The 24,823-nt window shown below is 47.7% G+C and overlaps 1 protein-coding gene across 1 annotated transcript in view; it reads left to right on the forward strand.

The window, feature by feature from the left end:
* Positions 1-24,823, forward strand: part of LOC144936942 (rhophilin-2-like) — a 57,172-nt gene continuing 32,349 nt past the window's right edge. Inside the window, exons 1-4 of the mRNA XM_078864185.1 lie at positions 1-101; positions 14,975-15,090; positions 21,838-21,966; positions 24,273-24,348. Coding sequence (XP_078720311.1) covers positions 57-101; positions 14,975-15,090; positions 21,838-21,966; positions 24,273-24,348 — 366 coding nt within the window. The 5' untranslated portion in view covers positions 1-56. The remainder of the gene's footprint in view (positions 102-14,974; positions 15,091-21,837; positions 21,967-24,272; positions 24,349-24,823) is intronic.

A 24,823-nucleotide genomic window follows, 5' to 3' on the forward strand; every position in this document is an offset into this window, starting at 1 on the left:
CATCCCCCTTCACACCCCCCCCCCACCCGCGTCTCGTCGCTTCTCGGGAACCCGCGATGTCGGACGGGGACGCTGCGGAGTGCGAGGGCAGCTTCCGAAAGGTGCGCGATCTCCCTGACCCCGTGTGTCCCCCGTGTCCCCACCGTGTCGGCGTGTGCCCTGAGCGGGAGCCGTCTACTCCGAGGGCGATGGTGGCGATGTGGGGGGGGGCGCCTCGCTGCCCCCCCCCCCACCTGTTGCCAGGCAACCTCCCATCTCTGTCCCTCTGCGGCGGTGGTGGTGGAGAGATGCGAGGTGGAGTTGAGGTGGAGTTGAGGGTGGATGCTGTTGATCTTTGCGCTCGTTTACTCCTTTTTTGCGCAGGAAGGTCCTGCCAAAATGTTCGCAGCTCCGATTCGCATGGTTGGCTACGTAATGTGCGAAAGAAGTTAAACATGCAGTTCATACAATAAGGGGGGGTAGGGCGGCGATTGCTATGTTTGATCGTAATTTGGGAGCATTTTTCTAATTTAGTATACAGTATTGAACATTGACGCCGGAACTAACTGGCCCACTCTTGCGAATGATGTAAGGGACCTTTTTTTAAACGTCCACCGTGAAATCAGAAAGCGCGTGTTACTGTGCTTTATATACCCGCAGTGATAACCGGGGCAGCCGTGGGATTCCAACCGTGATCTTCTTCAACAAGCGGCGGCGAAGGCGCCCACATTTGGGGGCAATGTCTCCGCCACAATAGATTGGAGGATGAGTGAGGTTACTAGGAGGATGGAGGTGCGAGATGGCGCTCCGTCCTCCTCCCGTCTCTTACGCCTCGTCTTGGGCCACAATCACGGCGAGATATTGGCCCATGCCTGGCCAGCCAGCACGAGTTTCGGCATGCAGCAGTGGTAGACACCGCCTCAACCCCTCACGAGCCCGGAGCCCAGAGTCATTGGCGCAGTACACGTTCATAGTGCCGTCTCCAAGCGTGTGTAACAAGTGCAGTGGGGAACCCCACAGCTATCGGGCTGCCTCTCTGGTGGCTCTGGCCCTCTGCGTCTCTCAGTGTGTACCTTCTTCGTGTCCTCTACATATTTGTACATCTGAGGCTTTGTGCCCCCCAAGGGTCCTTTTTGCCTCTTGTGTACTGGGTCCCACATATCGAAATCGTTGCAGAGTTTTGCTTGTGTTGAACCAGTGGTTGCTAATCGCACCTCCCATGAGCACGGCTACGTACCGTGCGAAATAGTTTCAACATACATGCAGTGAAAGACATGGGAAGTAGGCGTATTGGCTGCGTATTTATTTTGAGACTGCTGCAGTTGGGCTATTGAGAGTTGACAGGCATACAGATTCTAAAGCAAGAACCAAAAGTTGAACTAGAATGAACTATCCACCAAAAGCACAATTGTGCTTTTGAAGGAGCATGTAAAGGAGTGAATGAATGTGATTTACTTCCCTATTGATGGATGGCTGAATTGCAATATTTTCAAATCGTCATCCTAGCTATTGATTTATTTAATTTCGATTTAATCATCACACTTATGAATGGTATTGAAGGATGTATTCACCTTTCACTCGACAACCAAGGATAGGACCCCGTGCACACGGATGTGAAGCCAATGCCCAGTTAATGACTGTGGACCAGTGGTGATGAGATAAAGCATTGTTCAACGTTGATCCGTCGTCACAATGTTATCTGGGAGTGGTGTTCTTTTTTGATTGAGCTAACAAACAGTAAACCACTGTTGGAACACACTTCTAAAAACTACTGTCAGGTTAAAAGTGCCTCTAACACAAACCGTGGTACAACTACTACAAAAACTTTTCTGTTGTATTGAATAAATCACAAATATTTTCATCCAGCTAAAACACTGTTAAAGCATTACAAATATGTTGAATATATATTGAGAAAAAATATCTCATTGTACTGGGAAATTGATGTGCGCAGCCCTGAGTATTGTCCATTTAATTACTTTTTTGTTGCTTTTTTTAAACCTAATTGTGCAAACGCAGCCAATATCCATGTTGAAATGGGCACAGGTGCATATTTCCAGACTCCTCTCCAGGGTGTGTCAGCTGGCTGGTAGGGAAATTGAAAACTTTATGTATGTTGTACATGTTAGGCACGCCTGCGACTGACTTCGTCACACCTCCGAAAAAAAATTGGTATATTTTTACCTATGTTGCGACATTAAATAGTGATTTGCAAAAGGCCAAAGCTTACAATGCAAAAATGTTGCATACAGTACATTAACACATTTAAAAATTATATCATTGTGTCCGTTCAAGGTAAAAGTAATTGTCATTGTACATTTTGAGGTTAGAACATCTTCTCGAGATGTGCACAAAATATTGCAGGTTTACAACAAACACGTTATAAAATAGCTTCAGCCATATAAATACATGATGTCATTGTTTATTGATGTAGTATGACAAAAAATGTTGTGGTATATACAATTGTGACAATTATATGTCATAGCATAGTGTGATTGCAACTGGTGGTAAGGCAGGAATTGAGGGCTGTTGTCGGCAGAAGAGTGTGTGATGGTGCTGTCTCGAAGTGATAAGCATTCCTGTAGAGCTCGGTGAGTGGGGGGGGGGGTCTTTGTCCCAGGTTATGACCAGCAGCCAGTCAGGTATTGGGGGTTGCAGTTTGTGGCCTAGTCGGCCGTGGGGTTGTCCACGTTGCAACTCTGATCACGGAGGGGCTGAAACAGGCAGGGTCAGCTGTGAAGTGCTGACAACAGTAAGTGGCTGAGCAGGATTTGCCTAACAATACAGAATGGAACAGGCAGCCGGACCTAGGCCACAGCAGACAGGCCAGGGCATAGGCCACTGGGTGGTCAAGTCGGGAGTGAGGCATTTTAGAGTCTAAATTGGTTGAGCAGGAAGTGGGCAAATTAGGCAATCAAATTGTCTTCATATTAAGAGCAATGGAGAAGCACAAAAAAATTGACATTTCCATGGCAAGGCCAGTTTATACATAGGGTAACCAGGTGTGGTAGGATCACATCAAGTGACATGGATAGATGACCCTGTACTTGGCAGGGTCACTCGCATTGAGCAGATTATAGTTCCTTAGGCATTCCACATTCTTTTATATCATTGATTCACCATTTAGTAACATACTTAAAAAACTGCATGAAAATGTTTAAGTTAATTGTGGCTGTTGTAATATTTTAACATTTATGAATCGCATCCTCATGCCTTTTGTCATGACAAGTCGTCCAGTTTGCCCTCATTAAATATAATTGCAATTCAACATGGGCAATATTAGCCAGGATTGAGCAATATTACATAAGAACAGGGGCTTGTTCATTTTCACTTTTTCGACCCACAACAAATCAGACGAGAGGAAACCCTCACTGTCACATGTATTGTATTTACCATGTCATATGGCATGTGTCCCACTTAAACCATATCGGACATCACGATTTTGTTATTGGTGAAAGGCACCACAATGATTAAATCACACGTGGGAGGGCCACTTCAACATCCCACTCCCACACCCACGCATCTTCATGGAGGAGGTTAAGTTAATACTAAAAATGTTTGCTGATCCACTACATGGAAAACTTGAGGGAGTCATTGAACTCATTTAAGTAGCATGTGTGGCACAATACAGTGTCCGAATCCCATGCCAGGAAGTGCCAAAACTGCCCGCTGTGCACACAGCCTACCGAGATCGGTGGAAATAAATAAGCAGCACACAGCCTTGTGCTTAGACGACAATGTGATAGGGCAACCTAGTCCTTGTTTTTTATTAAGTCTGACACAAGCAGTCCCTTTTCTGCATCATATGCAGTCCCTGTACTGCGTCATACATATGAAGCGCAACAAATGTCACAAGGAGGCACACCCAACTTGAGTGTGACCACAGCCCAGACTTTCTTCCCTGTCATACCTTCTCCCGTAAATTACAGACGTTAAGAGTTCTGTCTGAGTAATATTATCTTCCCAAATATTGTATGGCTATTGTATGTATGTTGAACTTCTTTCACACCTTATGTAGCCAACTGTGCGAATTCGGAGGTGCTGGGGCTTTTGAAATCCAATAACTGCATTCATAAATTTTCTTATTTTTGATAGTTCAAACATTCTATATTTAATTAATGAGCTTTTATTTCCATGTCTCGGCACATTCATAATGACTGCCTCGTCCTTTCTGTATGGCAAAGCCTTTACTGGGGATGTTACGGGAATGTGCAACAACAAAAGCGTCCCTTATTTTGTACACGGATGTCTGACAATCGTTTGAAACATTTTTTTAAATGAAATAAAGCCTTCAAAGTTACGGTCAAAAACATCATTATGGCACTCTTCATATATATTTTTTAATCGTTAATGAAATTTAAAACCTGCATAGGACAAGCCCGTAGCCTAAGTGTGTGTAGAAATAAGAGCTGCTTGTTTTTTTGGGTTATGTCTTCATCTTGGAGGTTGCATGTCTACTGTGCAGCAGCTGCTGGATCTGCCATGGGGTAGAAAGCGTTTGTGAGGAGTGCTGGTATCAAAGGTGTTTGGCTATGATGACATTTCGATCTTTGGTCTTCCTTTAAAAGCAAGTGGTAAGTTGAACTTTTGCAGTCTTACAAACCAGCGATTTCCACAACAATGGAGAAACCTGAACTGTATGTCATTAACCATTGACAATGCTATTCACGTGTGAGATGTTGTAAAGCTCTTACGTTGTGATTCGCATCACGGTTTCTTCCAATGTGTGTCCCAGCCCAATGTTATGGTCTTCTCATTCCACTCTACAACACCACAGCAGTCACCTCTTTGTCTCTTCCTCCTTGGCATGAAACCTCCCAAGCTTCTAGCAAAATGGCCTCCCAGGTCTGACCATAGGTCTTTCCCGCAGATATCAGCGTCACTTTCGTTTTTAAAAATACTTGGGAGCATAATTGCGGACAATTGTCACCCCAACCAAAAATGAGCCATACTAAACTCTCAGTTCAAACTGTCACTTGATGTTTTTATGACCAAATATCTCATTTGCACTCTTGTCCATCCCAAAACAGTCCAAGCTTATCACAAAAATGTCAACATTGGTCACGAAAGACTTAAATTGGCAAACGTAATGTTTTGGTTTAATTATTAAACACTATTATTCATACACTCCCTCCCAATCAAACAATTACGTGTCTTTACGCTTTAGTCACTTTAATTAATAATTGTATCCATAAAACTTCAAACTCGGTCTTCTCATTGACCCATTCCTGCAGACAAACTGGAGACACGGTGAAAACACACATTATGGCCGAATGCCTCAACATAGCTGCCCCAAGACCAATTATTGTGTTTCCCCCCAAGCATGTAGCCTTTTAGAGACCTGTATTACATTTGTAGTGAGTTCAACTGAGTCGCAGACACACTTTTTGGAGGCAACACATTTATTGATACCAACACAAAGGTGTAACTGCCCCTTCACCAGTTAACCTATGGTGGTGGACCACCAGGCTAACTACCCTAATTACACTGGGAGTAGCTACAACGGACAGGACCCCGGCTTGGGTCCAGGTCCACGTGTTGGTGACTCTTCTCGGACTTCGAACGTCGATTCTTCAGGATGACAACAGCAACGCTGAACCCCGGTCCCTCTGGGGAAACCGGCTTATAGCCTCACTGGTCGTGGCTGGCTCCGCCCTCGGCCACGACCACCTCAAATCCTCTAGCAGGATCTCCACCCGACATGTGACCACCCTTCGCCCCCACTTGGGGGGCCCTGTGTAGACTTTACCAGTCACGTGTCCTCTGGGGGTCAACTAGAGTACCACGGCCTATAGTAACCCCATTCCATGCTGACACTCTCACACCCCATCCTGTAGGGGTCGGCACTGCACGCCTTGAGTGGTGCCACTCAGCGCTATCCATCAGCGCTCACCGAGCCCCTCCAGGGCCGGTACTACACCCACATATACGGGGTGTCCGCGATGTCAATACATCGCACGCCGTGCATCTCTAGTGCTGGCATTACACAGTGACATCCACGATCTCCCAATATACATGATGTTCACGATGTCAGTACATTGCACGCCATGCCTCAAGGGCTGGCATTACACAGTGACGTCCGCAATGTCACTCCACATTTATATGATGCCTTTATGATTTTTGAGTTATCATCTTACTAAATCTGCATTCAAGTTTGTGGGCGTATGTGTGCTTATCTCTATATAGTACATTAAAACCTCTCAAAGCTGGATTTAGAAAAGCCGGAAGGCTTTTCTAACTGAATAAAATGTGTTTTTTAAACCAATGGATTCCACCCCTAACACTGTTACCGCATACATTAATCTGCACTCAAGGAGATGGTGTCCGTGTTTGCACTACTAATTATAAATACCATATGCAAAGTATAGTATACAAGCATAACTTGTTTACTTCTCTGTAAATAATTCAGTGAATACATTCCCTTGGACGTCACGGGCTCTGTTAGAGCTTTCACACTCGTTGTTTCATTTTGATTTTGTTACATATGAAGTATTGGAAAATGACGGCAGGAAACTCCTTGACGGGAACACACTTCTTTTATTAAATCTTGACTTGTAACAATACAACGCGTGGCCTCTCTTCTTCACACCGCACTTCTCTTGACTCAGGATTCTGTGCTGCCGGCTCTCTGTGCCTCGTGTAGACTCCGCGCCTCGGCTACACTCCTCTCTCGCCTCGTGTAGACTCTGCGCCTCTGCTACACTCTCCTCTCTCGCCTCGTGTAGACTTTGCCTCTCTCTCGCTGGCTACACCGTATGCATACTCGGCTCGTGCAGACCGTTCTCTCTCGCTGGCTACACCGTATGCATACTCGGCTCGTGCAGACCGTTCTCTCTCGCTGGCTACACACTACACATTACTCAGCTCGTGTAGACCGTTCTATCTCGCTGGCTACACACTATACATTACTCAGCTCGTGTAGACCGTTCTATCTCGCTGGCTACACACTATACCTTACTCAGCTCGTGTAGACCTTTCTCTCTCGCTGGCTACACACTATACCTTACTCTCTTCTACTCTCCATTACTCTCCTCTCCGGGCTCTATCTCTACACCTTCGTCTTCATTCTTAGATGGTTCCACTTCTGCCCCTTGCTCCTCTGTGCATCACCTTATATACCCCTTCTTCCCGGGAGACGGAGCGGATGCGGACTTCAACGTCGGCACCGCTCCTCCGTTACCCAATCCCCACGCGCTATCCCCACGATCCGGTTCCGCTCAGCGCGTGTTTCCACTCTCCGACCAATCACACCGCGCTGCTACCCGATCACTCCCTCTGGGCGCGTCACCGGCACACAGCCAATCAGCAGCACTACCCCCACCCGCGCACTGACGCCTGCTCCTCCCCGTCAGCGCGCGTCACCACACACACACCCGTACATACGCGCTGGCACACGACATATACACCCAGCGCGTATCACCACTACATCACCCCCTCCCACATAGCTCGCAGCCGGCCCGGCTGCTAACAACAACCAACCACGACGATAAAACGACAACCAACAAAAAAAAAAACCCCATAACCCCCCGAGTGTGCCCCGTAACATAACACAACAACAACAACAACAAGAATAACTATGTACAGATTGACAATGAACGCGAAAAGTCAACAATAACACGATACGAGCAAATTCGAAACGAACGCGCCCCACGTCCCTGCGACTACACGCAGTGACGAGGCGCTCCAACTGCCCCGACTCCTCACGAGGCAGGTCATGCAAAGTAGCACGACCTGGCGCGAGTCCGTCTGGCTGGTCCATCGTATGGGGCGGGACACTGACGACCGTCCGGCGGTTCCGGCCGCTCCAGACGGCGCGGAACGGGCCTGAAAGGGCCGGCCCCGCCGCGGAGATCCGGCCGCCGGTGATCGGCAGCTGTCAGTTCCGAGACACCTGGGAGCAGATCAGGCGACAATACGTGTGGATCAGGCAGAGACATTTCCCCCTCTGGGTCGCCGGTCACGTCACACGCCCGGCCATCACGACACAAGGGGAGGCCATATGGAGGCGAGAACGGTTTCAGTCGGGAGGGGTGAACGTACCACCGGCGCTTTCCCCACTTTATCTGAACGCACTGGGGCCGTGCAACGCGCACGACCTCCACGGGTCCCCTCCACGGTCTCAACAATTTAGGCGACGTAGCCAAGGGTGCCTGAGGGCAATGCAGCCAGGCCCTGTCACCTGGTTTCCATTCGTGCATGGACACCTTCCGTGCCCGCAACCGTTCATTAGCAATTTGGCGAGCCCGCGAATTAAGCCGTGCGGCCTCCCTCGCCTCTGTCAGCTTATGAATATTAAACTTAATATGTTCTGCCAAATTAGAATTAGTTCGTGGAGCGGACAGGCCAAGTTGCGTTTCTATTGGCGGGTCAGCTTCCTGACCGTACATCAAATAGAATGGGGAAAACCCCGTAGCTGCATGGGGGGCCATTCTATACGCGGCAAGGACTCCCGGGACCTGCAGGTCCCAATCTACATGTGCCTCGCACACCTGCTGGCACAGCATGGAAGTCAAGGTTTTGTGGAGTCTCTCCACCATCCCGTCAGTCTGCGGGTGGTACGGGGAGGTACGCACCTTCTTGGTACCCAACAGATCGCACACCTCTTGCAACAATTTACTCGAAAATTTTTTACCTTGGTCGGTCAGCAGGCGTTCGGGAGCCCCCTTGTCCAGGACATAGCCCTGGACGAAGGCATCCGTCACAGCCGCTGCCGACTGGTTAGCGAGAGGCCACGCCATAGGCCATCGGGTAAAGTATTCGACCCCCACTAACAAATATTTATTCCCTCTCGGCGTGACTGGGAAGGGCCCCAAAATATCGAGTGCAACGAGCTCGTTGGTACGCGAGACCTGAATAGATTGCAGCGGTGGATTAGCTGCCACGGCCGGTGGTTTACGCCTGGCGCACTCAACGCACCCCTTCAGAATATGCACCACATCACTTCCCATTCCCGGCCAGTAATAGTCACGCTGAAGCAGGGCAAGCGTCTTGTTAACTCCCAAGTGCAAGAGGCGTTCGTGTGCCGCCAAGACAACCCTCCCCCTCACAGCGGAAGGCACCACGAGTGCGTTCCGCCGGGACAAACTGTCCCATTTCAATAACACGCCCCGCTCAAGTACATAGGAGCCGGTACGCTCCTGGTCCCCCTCGGGACCCCCAACCTTGCGGCGCAATGCTAGCAGCGAGCTGTCCGCCATCTGGAGGCGGCCCCATTCGCTGAGCGACAGCGAGAGCAGCGAGTCCCGCCCCTGAGAGGCAGTGGAATCATCCCCACTCGGTGCGCCCGCTGTCGCAGCCAGTGCCCCCATCTCCCCCGCAAGCGTCGGTTTACAGCGCGCCGATCCCGACAAACACGCGCATTCATCACAAGGCAACAACCGCGACAAGCAATCGGCATTCGTGTGTCGCAACCCCTTACGGTACGTAGTCGTAAACTGATAGTCCTGGAGGACTTCCAACCAACGCGACAACTGGCCCGAGGGCTGGGCGACCCTCAATGAATACTGTAGCGCCGCGTGGTCCGTTCGGACTGTAAAGTGACGACCATACAGATATGGCCTAAACTGCTGCACAAAAAAAACAATGGCAAGCAGCTCGCGACGGGTGACACAGTAGCGCTGCTCCGCCGGAGACAACACCCTACTACCGTAGGCGACAACTCTTTCGACACCCCCAACGACTTGGGATAGCACCCCCCCAATGCCCGTGTTGCTAGCATCCGTGTCCAGCAAAAAGGGACTGGCAAAATCGGGATAACACAAGGGTGGGGCACCCACCAAGGCGTCCCGGAGGGAGCGAAACGCGGCCTCCTCCTCCGGTCCCCATTTGAACTTCACTCCCTTCGCCGTTAGAGCGTGCAAGGGTTTTGCAATAGTGGCGAAGTGCTCAACGAACCGCCGATAATAAGAAGCAAACCCGATGAAACTACGCACGTCGGAAACGGACGTAGGTGTCGGCCACGAACCGACACAATCCGTCTTCGCGGGATCGGTGGAGATCCCCGAAGAATCGACAATGTGACCCAAGTATCTAACGGACCTACGAAGGAGGTGACATTTGGCCGGTTTAAATTTCAACTTAGCCGATCGCATTCGCAAGAACACCCCTCTCAATCGCCGGAGGTGTTCCTCAAACGTTTTACTGAAAACAATGACATCGTCCATATAAATCAAGCATGTATCCCACTGCAAGCCCGACAAAACCAGCTCCATAAGTCGCTGAAACGTCGCTGGAGAGGAGTGAAGTCCCATGGGTAACCGGTTAAACTGGAACAGCCCCCCTGGAGTCCGAAATGCTGTCTTAGGTTTCGACTCTTCGTCGAGCGGCAACTGCCAAAACCCCGATAACAAATCAAGAGTCGAAAAATATCGCGCACCAGACAATGCATCGAGGGACTCATCCATCCTGGGGAGCGGATACGCGTCAGCCACAGAGATCTTATTCAGGCGACGGAAATCAACGCAGAATCGCAGGGACCCGTCCTGCTTCTTAACCAGCACAATAGGCGCTCCCCACGGGCTAGAGGAGGGTGAAATAATATCGGCTTCTAGCATATCGTTAACAGCCGACTGAACATGTTCCTTCTCCACGGGACTCAGTCGGAAGGGATTTAGCCTGACCGGCGCCGCATCGCCCGTTTCAATGTGATGGTGCAACAAATCCGTGCACCCAATGTCATACTTATGTTTACTGAATACATCAGAGAATTCAATGAGCAACTCGCGCAGCGCACCCAACTGCGCCGCCGACAAATCGTCCGAGGCGGCACATAACGAATGGACCCACTCAAGGTCTTCCTTTGGCTCAACGTTCCGCGCGGGGCTCGAGCCCACCTGCGCAACCAACCCATCATCCCCAGGAACCTGCGCCGCGTGAGCCAGCACGGTGCCCTGCGGGATGACAGCTGGTCGCGACCCCGCGTTCAAAACCATCACAAACGGATCCCTGTCAGCCCGCACCAAAGTGTGAGCCACCGATAAATCAAGACCCCCGACAGCCTTGTTAGAAGGACCCAAAAGCATACTCTGTCCCGAAGCCTCCCTCACCCATGGTTTTCGCAACCGGAGGGGAATCAACATCTGTGAACCCGGGGGCACTTGCACTGTCTGCGTCGCCACCGCTTGTATCGTAGCGCACGCCGTCCGAATGTCAGTAGGGCCCGTCAAAAATGAAATCCGGCGACCCGATGGCAGTTCAATGCATCGTTGATCGATAAGAATTTTAATGGGCATTTTAGCCAAAAAGTCAGTGCCCAAAAGACACGGAACTGCCAAAGAAGACGAAACGAAAACGGGTCCCGATAATTTGATATCTCCAATGCAAATGGACGCCCTAACCTGACCGATAATGCCCAACGATCCCCCATTAGCGGCGTAAAATGGCACATCCACTGGAAGCAGCGGACGACATTGGACTGGAAGAATATTATAAATGAGGTCCGATATAATAGTTGCCGATGCCCCCGTGTCCACTAACACCCTAATCTCAACCCCATCAATAGATCCCGTAACAACGGACGAACCCGCCGAAGCAGCCACAATTCTATGCCCCAATTCCGCCCATTCAATGTCTCCCTGGTCCCGGCCGAACCCCCCTCGCCGAACCGAATCCCCGAACCTTAACCGGCCCTCCTCCGCCGCAACGCGGCGTCCCATGTGTGCCGAATAAACAGGCCGAGCGTGTGAGGTGCCGCGACTTGCCGGGGATTGTAGAGATGACTTGGGCTCTCGGTCGTCGTCCAGCCGAGCTCCTATGGCGCGCTGCCGCGGAGCGCGGCACCCGGACGCCACGTGGCCCCGGAGGCCGCAGTTATAGCACGTGACGAGGGTCGGAGTAGATCTTGGTTGCTCCGACTTTCGGCCCGATCGCAGAGGCGACCGGGCCCCCGGCCTCCAGTCCCCTGGTCGTCCCGTGGCGAACGCCTCCTCTCGTGGGCTGACGACTTGGGGTTCGGCGACCACCAACCCCGGGGCTGCGACGACAGCAGCGTTGCAACCAACGCCTTGCTTCCGTTGTAGGGCCTCGTGCGCTTGAATACTCGTGGCGACTCTCAAAGAAGAAATATCAATGTCGTCAGCTGTGTTGATAGGGACCCCCAGGTCCTGCGCCAACTTGAGCAGCTGCTCCAAAACCATCGCGTCTTGGCCCTCCTCGTCCATCCGAGGGAACGCAGCATCAGCAAGAGCCAGCAACGCCGTGCGATAGGCCAGCGCGGTCTCCGTGGCCGCTTTCCGTCTTGCGTAGAACTGATGGCGGCATGTAGAGGGAGGCCCGTAGACCCTGGCCAACAAACCCAGCGCATCCTTCAGCGTGGAGCGGTCCGACTTCCGTGCAGCCCTGAAGGCCGCGAGCGCATCGTCGTCCAGCATGGCGGGCAATGCCCGCAGCGCCGTAGCATCGGACCACGCTGACATCTCTTGATGCGCCAAAAACCTTCGCTGAAATTGGCCCCAGTCTCCGCCTTCCGCCTTGAAGGCTGACAACGTGGGCAGGCGCTGCTGAAAAATGAAGTCATCCGCCTCGTGGTTCCTCTCCGCCTGTCCGTCGGTGTCTAAGATGGCGGCTCCAGCAGCAGACGTAAGATGGCGGACCCCCTCGCGCGCTGATGACGTCGATGCGCGCGCTTGGGAACCCACCACCACGTGGCGCTCGCCGTTCCCGCCAAAAGTAGGCCCAGGCGCAATGGCGGGAATCCCCCATTCGTTTTGGCGGGAATCTGCGGGGCGACCTTGTAAAATGTCCCCCACCGTCCCCGCTCCTCCCGACGAGCTGATCTCCGCCAAGATGGACGCGGCGGCGAGCAGCAGCTCCGCCAGTCGGGAGTGCGCCTCACGAAGCCCGGCGTCTGTCCCCGGTCGCTCGGCCGGCGCCGTCGACGGACCCTGCAGCGTGGGCAAGTCCTCTTCCTCACCCCCCGCCACCAGCGGCTCCGAGTCGTCCAGGTCTTCCTCGCGGTCAATCCCGTGGGTCCTACGGGTCTTCCTCGTCTCCATACTTGGAAGCCCGTTTCACTTCTGACGCCAGATGAAGTATTGGAAAATGACGGCAGGAAACTCCTTGACGGGAACACACTTCTTTTATTAAATCTTGACTTGTAACAATACAACGCGTGGCCTCTCTTCTTCACACCGCACTTCTCTTGACTCAGGATTCTGTGCTGCCGGCTCTCTGTGCCTCGTGTAGACTCCGCGCCTCGGCTACACTCCTCTCTCGCCTCGTGTAGACTCTGCGCCTCTGCTACACTCTCCTCTCTCGCCTCGTGTAGACTTTGCCTCTCTCTCGCTGGCTACACCGTATGCATACTCGGCTCGTGCAGACCGTTCTCTCTCGCTGGCTACACCGTATGCATACTCGGCTCGTGCAGACCGTTCTCTCTCGCTGGCTACACACTACACATTACTCAGCTCGTGTAGACCGTTCTATCTCGCTGGCTACACACTATACATTACTCAGCTCGTGTAGACCGTTCTATCTCGCTGGCTACACACTATACCTTACTCAGCTCGTGTAGACCTTTCTCTCTCGCTGGCTACACACTATACCTTACTCTCTTCTACTCTCCATTACTCTCCTCTCCGGGCTCTATCTCTACACCTTCGTCTTCATTCTTAGATGGTTCCACTTCTGCCCCTTGCTCCTCTGTGCATCACCTTATATACCCCTTCTTCCCGGGAGACGGAGCGGATGCGGACCTCAACGTCGGCACCGCTCCTCCGTTACCCAATCCCCACGCGCTATCCCCACGATCCGGTTCCGCTCAGCGCGTGTTTCCACTCTCCGACCAATCACACCGCGCTGCTACCCGATCACTCCCTCTGGGCGCGTCACCGGCACACAGCCAATCAGCAGCACTACCCCCACCCGCGCACTGACGCCTGCTCCTCCCCGTCAGCGCGCGTCACCACACACACACCCGTACATACGCGCTGGCACACGACATATACACCCAGCGCGTATCACCACTACACATATAACAAATACATGCTTCATACTCATCAGAATATTTATTCAGCCTTCCATATTTCGTGAGCCTTGGTCTTCATCCTCTGCTTCATGATGGTGGTAAGTGGTTTGGATTAAACTGCAGAGTAGTGAATGTTTTGCTCATAATTTGTCTATTAAATTGTAAATATATAGTTATTCAATGTTATTAAGTGTTAAGTCGGTCAATTTAACAGCACTACAAGTGTCCTGTCTGTAATTTCTCTAATGAATCCAAAAGGTTCAACCACATTGTTGTTGTGTTCCTACGACCTCGCACTGTACTAATTAACAGAAAACTGACAATTTTAGAGCAATTTCCACCAATCATATATTTGTGTGATACCTTATTCTTGAATATCCACAGCGGTTGTACAATCCTAAATGGCCCGAACGCTAACTATCTTCACTGTTTCGCAAATTACCTGTTACCTGAAATATCTTAATAGCTTGTGAAAACAACATCGTAATTAAGTCTCAAACATACAGCTTGCCCGTCTCCAGCTGGTCTGAGATGGGGGGGGGCAGTAGAACTCTTGTGTGGGTACCACCATAATAGTGATGTACTGCTAAGGAGAGTGAACTTGGGTTACCCAAAGGGACTTTGGCAGGGCACATCCCATCCTAGCACCGCAGTGGCAAGATGCTAACTCCCTCTCCTAGTGTGCAGGAGAGCGTGGGTTCAATCCCGACCCTGATGCCTGTTGTATATTCTCCCCACGTGGATTTTCCTCCGAGTCCTCCGGTTTTTCCCTTCCACATGTTGAAACATGTATTTAGAGTATTTGGCTGCTAAAACATTTCACGTGATAAGCCACTTAGTTGAGCTGTCATTTGTGGCCAGGTCGCTTCTGAAAATCTACATATCTCAGTGGGCCGTACCTGGTAAATACAAAGATTAGCTTCATTCAGTTCAGTCCTAGCACCGGTTCTGGACTACAGTGGGAGTGTTAAAAACTAATTGTAAGTTGTTTTGTTTGCTATTTGCTCAATGTCGTATTTTGTGTGTTGCGTGTAGGGATGTGATCCCTTTGCTCAGACGCAGCGCAGCAAGTTGCAAACTCGGCGAGCCAAGCTCAACCAGCAGATCAACAAGGAGATGAGGCTCCGAGCTGGCGCCGAGAACCTCTTACGGTGCGTGCGGAGAACTCTCACAAGCGGAGGCATTAAAGCCTATTTCACGTTACGTAACGAGACAATGAAACAGGGATCGCACCGGATACCCTGGCTCATCAAGCCTTTGTTTTGTGCCAGTTTCGTTGTAATGGATGCCGAGCGAATGTAGGGAGGGCACTGTCTCACAGTGCAGGGCACAAACATGGTCTGAAGTAGCATATTGAGTCCATGTTAATAGTTAATCCTGGAGACATTTGCCAGGTTTCTTGACTCTTGCTGGATTAGTCGCTTTGCTGTGTTTGTGCATGCACTGGTGGAGCTTGCAAGGTCTTACAGGTTTTCTCCTGATGATTATAACAATTGATTTAATCAAGCAAAGCCCTTTTACTGCGAGCTGAATCCAGTTCCTGCTACACACGTCTGCTAATTAGCATCCATTCACATTGACCATCTGTGTGATTTTTGGCGTATTGGCTCGTTTATGTGTTTTGTATGAATGTTGGTTATATGTCGCAGTCTTTGAAAGTGAGACTGCTAAAAATGTTGTATGATGCACTGAAGAAGTGGTACTAATGGTTTATTTTAAATCCACACATTTTTGCAAGTCTTTGTTATATGGAGGAGTTTTTAGGTCATGGAGGAAGAGATCTATAGCCAAATTCAGTGCGCCTCTTTTGGGGTTAAGCACAGTATCGTACGAATGCGTTTTCCTACACGGTGGTGTTTGAGGACACAGTGGCACACTTCACTCGACAAATTCGTCCATGTGGTGCTGTTGCACACTTGCTTGCGCACGAGGGTGTGAGTGTGTACAGGACAGCTTGCACGTGAGCGCATCTAGATGCGCAGAAAGTGCATCATTTAGTTGTCCGATTCATGATTTGTGCAGGATATGTTTGACAGCCGTCAGTTATTGCTATGAGATGGTTTAGGTGTTTCCCTTTTTCTATTATTTTACTCGTGGCTCACCGATCTTCTCATGCTTTTTTCACGGTCACATTCCACGTCTTGAGTACAGTTGGTACATACAAATGTCAAAGACTAAGTGGGTATAAAAAGTGAATTAATCATCTGCCATGATCTATTCATGTCCTTGTGAAGGCATCCTCATGCCGACACCACCCCCCGTGGTCTTGTGATATCGTTATCCATGTCGCTCCTGTACATGATCTGATCTTATCACTATTTATTTCGGGCGGTTGTCCTATTGGACGCGTTTTCTCCTTTGGCGACCATTCCATCACCAGTCCTATTCATTGGCCGTCAATCCTTATTGTGATGTGTTTTGCATAATCCTACTTATTATCCTTAACAGTATGATGTTTCTGATTTGCGTTTGTTTCTTGATCCATATATTTGTCTTTCTGTCTCTCGGTTTAATTCCGTGCATGCATTGCTGCAATACTTATTTTCCACATTTCAGCATTCATTCAATTATCTTAATCAGTGTCCACATTTCGGATCCATACCTCATAGCAATTGATATGCACTGAAAACTTTATTCTTCCTGCACATTGGTATTTTGAGTATTACAAAAAATGTATTCTCCCAAATGTACTCTATCGTGCTCTTAATAATCTCTCTTCCTTAATTAAGATCTAAATCCTTCAGTATTTTATGAACAGATGGTTAATAATAATTTGAAGGATGCTACTAGAAAGGTAGATTACTAGGCATAAAGTACTCTGTTTATTACAATGTGTCATCTACTTATAAATACGTGGTTATAGCTGTGATGATGGAAACAGGATAAGCTTCTTTTTTTCCTGGGAAGGAGTTTCATGGCATATAAACGTATGTTGGACTGGCTGATGTGCATTGTGTGTGCTTTGAGATGGCATTAACTTTGGATTACTCTGATCCAGTGTTTTGCGGACTACAGGAAGGCTGTTAGCATTTGCCACGTCTCACTTGTGGATCTCAACAGATGAGATTAGACGGACAGATCATCATGCTGCCCAAGCAATTTCACTTGATAACAGGTCAATTCTCCCATGTTAACAGTTTTAACCTAGATACATTATATGCTACATTGCACAGATGTGGATGAGGACTTCACTGTGATATATATGAAGATTGTATAGCCATTTATATCCCTATTGTGTCTAGATTTATGGTGTGATGCAAATAAACATGTTGAATTCTTTATGGGCAGTTGAGACTAAATTTATGGGAAAAACATCCCCAGAATGTGGCAACATTTGTTTTATTTTGGGTGCCATTTCATTAATCCTCCAGCATGAGGTGTCACTTCTCCATGCTGTATAAACAATTATTCTCGTATGTCCAGTACCCACCACTAACAGTGGGACTTAGCGGATAAAAGGAGCTGCCCGTGGTATACTGCGCTTTGAACCCGTCGACCTGAGTTCAATTCCAGGTCACAGATAAGAGTACTTAATTGAGAAAGTCACAAACCAAGATCCCCTCCCATATTGCCAGACTAATGCCCACTGGCGTTCCCTTGTGCCTCACCGACAGCTATCATCAGGAAGTCCCCTAGGCAACAAAACCATTACAGCAGAGCCTTGCAATCATTGATAGGAGATCTGACGTACATCTCTTGAGATCCTGAGGAATTTCAACACCCAATGAATGCAAACCCTTATTCCTTATCGTCACCCTTTTTCACCAACCCACACTGATCAGCATGGCCAAATATGTTGTCTTGCACACAAACTTGCCATAGGGCAGCCTTATCCAGCCTTGGATTGACAAATAGCTGAATAATACTATTTATTATTTGTATACTTATAGTGTTGTGTGTTGTGGGGTAAAGTATGGATACTCCCACCTCTTCCAAGACTTCTGGCCATTGTGGAAGAGTAGGCCAAATACCCAATAGAGGAGATCTCTGGAGCCTTTACCAGAGGGGCTGTATAGAGCACCCTGTATGGAGGCCCTTACAGTGGTCAGAAGTGGCATGAGCAAGAAATAGTGAAGCTTTCCAGCGGTGTGTGTTTCACATGATGTATCACGTTACTGGGTTCCCCTAACGTTCAGTAAATAAATAAAAAGCGTTGTGTCTCAAGTGTGTAAGGGGTTCACTGTGACCCCCTCTGTGTCTGTGGGAGATACGAGCCTACTGATGAGAACTCCTGTAACCGCAGCATCGCGAATCCATGCATAGTTCTGAGCCCTCCACCGCACAAGGTGGTGCACACTCATACTTCCACACTTTTTGGAGAATATCATCTGCGTGAGTTGCCCAGACAACGGTGCTGCAAGGTTGAGAGGAGTACAGTAATTGGGTTTCTGGTCTGCCTGTATGGGGTTTTGGCTGTTAACCCCATCTATCCATACGTTTTGTTGGTGTAATATGGTTTTCCCTACATGCAAAGTTATTGAATGGACGAGCCCACCCTTTTTACCCAACAAATTGAGCAGTGGGGCCGTTTCTGTTCGCCCACTTGGTGCCCATGGGTGGGATCCAGTGGACAGGCCGTGCCCAGCCCATTTAAACGTTCCGCAGCCAATGCACGATGGAGGTGGCGCGGTGGAGGGTGACGCAGTGCCTGGGACCCAGCCAGGAGCCTTCACAAACTCTTTGTTTAATTTTTTGTATAAAGATTTCTCCCACAGCCACTTTTGTGAACCCCCACTGAATGACGGGCAGCATAGGCTTTGTGTGCACGACAATATGCTCCCAGAGCACACTAGCCAATTGTGAAAGGCGTTCCACGTCCGCACTATTTGCTCTGCAGATAACTGTATGGAGAAAAGCCGTTTAAGTAAATGAATGCAGAAGAAATGTTCTGTATAGAGAGAGAATGAAAAACAGCTTGCTTACATGTTTTCATTGTGGAAAAGAGAAAAAACTGGTCACAAATAAAATAAAGAATCATTAACTTGTTATTTTCTACTCGCGATATGATTAATTCCTTTACAACATTAATCTTCATCACAAACATTCAAATCACAAGCAGACATCAAATAGACTCCAAGATTCCCATGATGACACTTTATAATTATCAGTCACTACAACCTGAAAAAATGTCTTCAATTGTGTTGACAAGAACCAAGTCACTTATTCAAAGAAAGCCTTGTCATTGTGTATTTCTTGTAAAGTTTAGAATAGCATCCGACCACATTTATCAATATTGATATTATCCATATGAAATCCATGAATCTTGGTAAAACCATGTCATCTGACTTTTAATGGGACGGTTACATTATTAATCTGGGTCAGGAGTCCAGACTGGTGTTCGCGATCACGGTGGTGTTGTTATCGGTGGTCATGGTGCTGGTAGGTATGTAGATTACAGGGTGGCGAGATGTTAACTACCTCGCCTAGTATACAGGAGGGCCTAGGTTTGATCCCGACCCTGGCGCCTATATATTTGGAGTTTCTCCCTGTGGTCATGTGTATTTTTCTCTGGGTCCTCCGGTTTTTCCCTCTACATTTAGAAATATACGTGTAGAGTAATTGGCTCCTATAAATTTCCACATGATAAGCCACTTTGTTGAGCTATCATTTGTGTCCAGGTCGTTTCAGTGGGCCTTACCTGATAAAATAAAAATAGTAATAGCAGTTATATGTTGAACTTATTTTGCATCGTACATAGCCAACCATGCTAATCCGAGGTGCAGTCTGAATTAAGTTTGGTAGTCACTGAGTTTATATTTCAATTAAGAGTGGCCACAAGGCTGGTGTTGTCTAACATCACAGAGACCCATAAATGTTTACCAAGTGCAGAGTGAAGTCAAAGAATTGCTCGTTATTACTTGCCATTGCAAGAGTTGCAAGAGTGGTGGCATAGTTAATCACACTCCCACATGTGTACGATCAATAGGGAGTGCTGCAAAATTCCCCATCGGCAAAAGCTTTGACCTGCCTTGGGAAACAAACACCGAGCTTCATGACTCACCCATGATTCTGTATTACAACAGAAGATCTCACAGGGCTTATATTCTCAGGGAGCCCTTCATTCTTTTTCACTTCTTTTGAAGTGCTTCTCTGAGTCAACCCGCTTATGATTGTCACTTGTTTTAAATACACATTTCCAGCTCACTAGGTTTTGTGGCCTGGAACAAATTAGACAGACCCGATTTTATTTTGCATCTGGTAATATGTTCAGGAGCTAAAGGGCTTCAGAAAATGGTAACTGCATCGCGCGCTTTCAGATGCACTTCTGCGGCCATCTGGAACACTCTTTCTTCTGACATTAGCCACTAGGAACTATGCACTTTTAAATCGAGATTGAAAACTCATTTCTTTCGAGCTGCTTTTTGTGTTTAGTTTGTTGCCCTTCCCCCATACATCCGATTAGCACGGTTGGCTACGTACGGTGCGAAAGAAGTTCAACATACATACTTGAGAGTTTGTGTAGTTTTGCTATTCCTTCGTTGAAGAAGTGCAGACTGCAGTGGTTTACTGTTGGGTCTATAGTTTGAGTTGCACAGCCACAGGCGCACTTTGGCTTGTCTTTAAATATTCAATCATGATAGAGATGTACACATCAGCCTTTTGATGTTCTGCTGCGGTTGATGGTTACACCAGTGTCTTCGAGGAATATTAAAGCCAGGAAGTTCGATGTCTGGGGTCTCGAATGAGATGGTTATTCTGGACGTCCGCATTGTTCTACTGTGTTTTCCAGCATTCTTCTGGATATGGGTGAGATTCTAGGATGGTGACAGCAGCGTGATCCCAGAAGGGGGATCGGGATTTGAGTTGGAGGTGAAATACATTGTTGAGGTCTTGGTTGGTGAGTCGGTTGTCGTTTGCAAGAAAACGTGTAAATGCCCTTGCAGTTTGTATATCTCTGGATATTTGGTGGCAGAATTTTCACCAGAAAAGGAAGCCATTCGATTTAATGTTTTGGTTATAATGCGCATCGTGTTATTCAATTGTGCATCTAGCCGTTTTTGTGTACGAGCTCCCAGACCAGGCTGCAGTGCAATATGATGCCACTTAGCATATCGATGAGAGGGTCGCAGTTCGCAGCACATCAGCTGAGGCACTCCAGGATCATTCCTGCAAGTGTGTGTAACAGGGAGATTCTTGATTTGTTTTTTTTTTACAGATGTCTGTTTTATGTGGGAATTGAAGGTTGAAATGTTTATTTTCCATGTTGTTTTGAAACTATGATTGTATTCATCTCATGAGACAAATTATCAAGTGGTAGATCACATGTCAGAGAATGACCTTGTAACTTAACATCATAGAGAGCTATGGGTGATGGCACTGCAATCAGCGTCTTATTGGCACTCCAGCATGAAATGTTTTTTTTCACATCTGGAAAGTGGCAAATTAAGCCAAAACATAACAAAAAACTGGGCTGAGACCATAAACTCACCACACGGGTATCTACCTCAGCATCTCACTGATGCCGGCTCAGTGCTTCCACACAGGGGCATTGTGGATGCCCAGAGCCACCCAGCTACATCTGGGCATTCACAAGTTTTACACAACATTGGAAAACAGTGATTACTAAAAACAGACCCGGCAGTGAAGAATACATTTTAACATTAGAGAATGATTTGTGTGCCCATATGGAATGCTGAGCTACACATGAATTGTTTTGCGACACGTGCCTGTTTAAACATTTATTGAGTACAAGGCCAGGATAACAGGTACGATAGTGTAATGGATTATTACTTGTGTACTACAATGTAACTCAGTACGACTTTGGTGATGAATAATTCAAGACATTTGTTAAATGTAAAACTAACAGCATCAGCTCACTCATGTAAGCGGGCTGTAACTGTTTGTTTTTTGTTGCAACGGGAGCTCATTTATCCACGAAATACATTTTGTAACGGCAGAGCGACCAACAACAACAAAGTCAAGGAAACGGTTGCGATCGAGCTCAGCTTCGTCAACTCCAAACTCCAGCTGCTCAAGGAGGAGCTGGCCGAGCTCAACAGCTCCATGGAGATCTACCAGAACGACAGGTGGGCAAGTGACGGGCAGCCGGCTCCACCTAGCCCAGGGGTCGGCAACCTACGGCTCCGGAGCCGCATGCGGCTCTTTACGGGCTGCTTCTTGACAATATGTACGTATGTACAGTATGTACTCAGATGCATTGCGGCTCTTGAAATACTGAATTTTGTACTGAATTGGAAAGAAATGGCTCTTCTTGTTATTTTGGTTGCCGACCCCTGACCTAGCCCAACAACAACAATAATTGCCATTCGCCACGAAGTGGCGGTGACATCACCAAGGCGCTTGTGCCAGGCTATGTGCACTTTAAATCCACGTGAAGTGTCAAACACCTGCTGGCAGGAGGTCACGGGAGAGACCCAGGCGCCATGGATTGACTAACATGACTGGCTGACGCACCAGCTGTGCGCCCTACTGTGTGCTAGCTTGCTGTGTTTTAACCACCCGGTGCTTTGCTCGTTGTTGTGAGCGTCGCTCCTCTGCCCTCCGTTATTGCTGGAGGGCATCTACCTCCAACTGCCGAGTAGCCTAAAACACTCACAGAAACAAGTGTACGTCATTTCATCCAGCTCCTCTCAGATGGGGAGGGCGGTGCAGTAAAACTGTTGTGTGGGGGGCACCATAAGAGTAATGTACTGCTAAGGAGAGTGAATTTTGGTTGCCCAAAGGGATTTTGGCAGTGCACAGCCCATCCCAGCGCCACGGTGGCGAGATGCTAACTCCCTCGCCCGGTGTGCAGGAAGTCGTGGGTTCGATCTCAATCCTGACGTTTGTATATTTGGAGTTTGCATGTTCTCCCCGTGGTCGCATGGATTTTTCTCCGGGTCCTCCGGTTTTTCCCTCCACATTTAGATACAATGTGTGTTTTGAGTATTTATCTGATACATTTCCACATGATAAGCCACTTTGTTCAGCTATCATTTGTGGCCATGTCGCTTCTGAAAAATAGCTATATAGCTCAGTGGGCCCTACCTGGTATAATAAAAAAAAAAAGTTAATAGTTTATTTATAGCTATACTTATCCACTTTTTTTCCCTAAATTATTAAGATAATACTATAGTTTATTTAGGAAAGCCTCACTATATCTCAAGACTCGATTTCAGACGGTCCTGCATTGGGATGATTGGTTATGACTCTTTTAATAAAGAGGGCTTTTCATGCAACAGAACACAGGGGTAACTAGGAAAAGCCCACAAATACAGAGGGACAGCACTAGAAGTTCCACATGGACAGGTGCACTGCTCACCATGTCTCATGCCATCTCCTGCAAGGACCCTAAATCACATTGTTTTTTATTGGGAACAGCATTGCAACGTGAATCCTTGTCACAGTCACGATTGAACTATTTCTTTATCACCATCAAATATACCATATATATGAATAATATTTTTTAAACATATATGTGAATCCGTAGGGGGAATCTGTGGGTAATGGGAAGAATCGTGGATCTGCTGAGTATGCATATAGCAAGGTTCGCCCATGACAGACTGACAGATCAAAAGGAGCTACACCACACGTCGTATACTTTTTAAATTATACACATAGAAGTCTAAATTATGTTACTATGGGGATTTGTGTTTCAATTTTGGATAACACTGAGCACATGATATTTATAGACTTGCGAAGCATCAGAATACTGTAATTGTAATTAGGGCCATCGGTCCAACGTAGATTTCATGTATTCAGTTGATTAATGTGATTCTCTTCACAGCAGCTGGATGTGTTGTTGCTGTTGTAATACATTGTGAGTATGTTTGCTGTGGATATGTGCCATGCTGTTTTGCTGTGACTATGTAACATTGTATCCATTTTATCTCCAGACAGCATGATTGTTAATGTAAAACGGTTTATAGAAAGAGAGTGTTATGTCAAATAAGTGTGACTGCTGAAATGTCATCATTATTAATTCAGCATTTTATACAGTACTCTGAGGATGTTACATTTGGCGGCAGGGTAGTGCAGTGGTAATTGTCCCTCACAGAAAGCAGGGCTTGGGTACGATTCTAAACTCGGGCACCTTTCCGTGTGGAGTTTATGTGTTCTTCCCCTGTTCTATAATGGGTTTCCTCCGGGTTCCTCAGTTCTGTGCCATAGCTGAAAGAAAAAATACAATGTAACTGGTATTGGCCAAACATCCCAATGTTTAAAAATTACCTGCAAATTACTCACTTGAGATTAAACATAGCAGCACCATCACCCCTATTTTAAAAAAATTGGCAGGGCCCTACAGAAAAAGATTATTGAAACTCGGGTTTTTCTGGATAAACAAGCATAATCATAATAATACATAAATGTGAGCATGTGTTTTTCTTGACAGTGAAGGCATCAGCGTCCCATTGATCCCGCTCGGCCTAAAGGAAACTAAAGAAGTTGACTTCTTAACACCTTTCAAGGTACGACTTGTCATTAAACATGGCAAAGCTGCACGACTAGAAATGGACGGCACTCTAGACGTGTAAATTATGATTATTGTCATCTTTTGCCTTTGGCACCTGTGACGTGAAAGCGCGGCATCGCCCTAGGTGAGTCAGCCTGAAATACGACACTGGGAGAAAATAAAATCTAACAAATGGATCTTGGGCACAGCTGTTAAAACACCACTGCTTCTACACAACAAATACAGTGTGCTGTGTCAACATGGGTAAATAAACATGTTTAAAGACAGTGTTCATTTTTTTATGAACCATGGGATTCTTAGTCTCACTGGGAATCGCACTTAAAGTTATAGGCTTCAAGAGTACGTAATGTTTCGTTTCTCAGCTAAAATTAAGGCTATTAAATAGGGTTTGAATGCAGGTGGCTGCCCTCGATTAAACTGGGTTTTGACGTCTCACGAGTTGATGTTTTCAGCCCAGTCACCAATGACCA

This window comes from Lampetra fluviatilis, chromosome 17 (assembly GCF_964198595.1).
Source record: "Lampetra fluviatilis chromosome 17, kcLamFluv1.1, whole genome shotgun sequence".
Taxonomy (NCBI): domain Eukaryota; kingdom Metazoa; phylum Chordata; class Hyperoartia; order Petromyzontiformes; family Petromyzontidae; genus Lampetra; species Lampetra fluviatilis.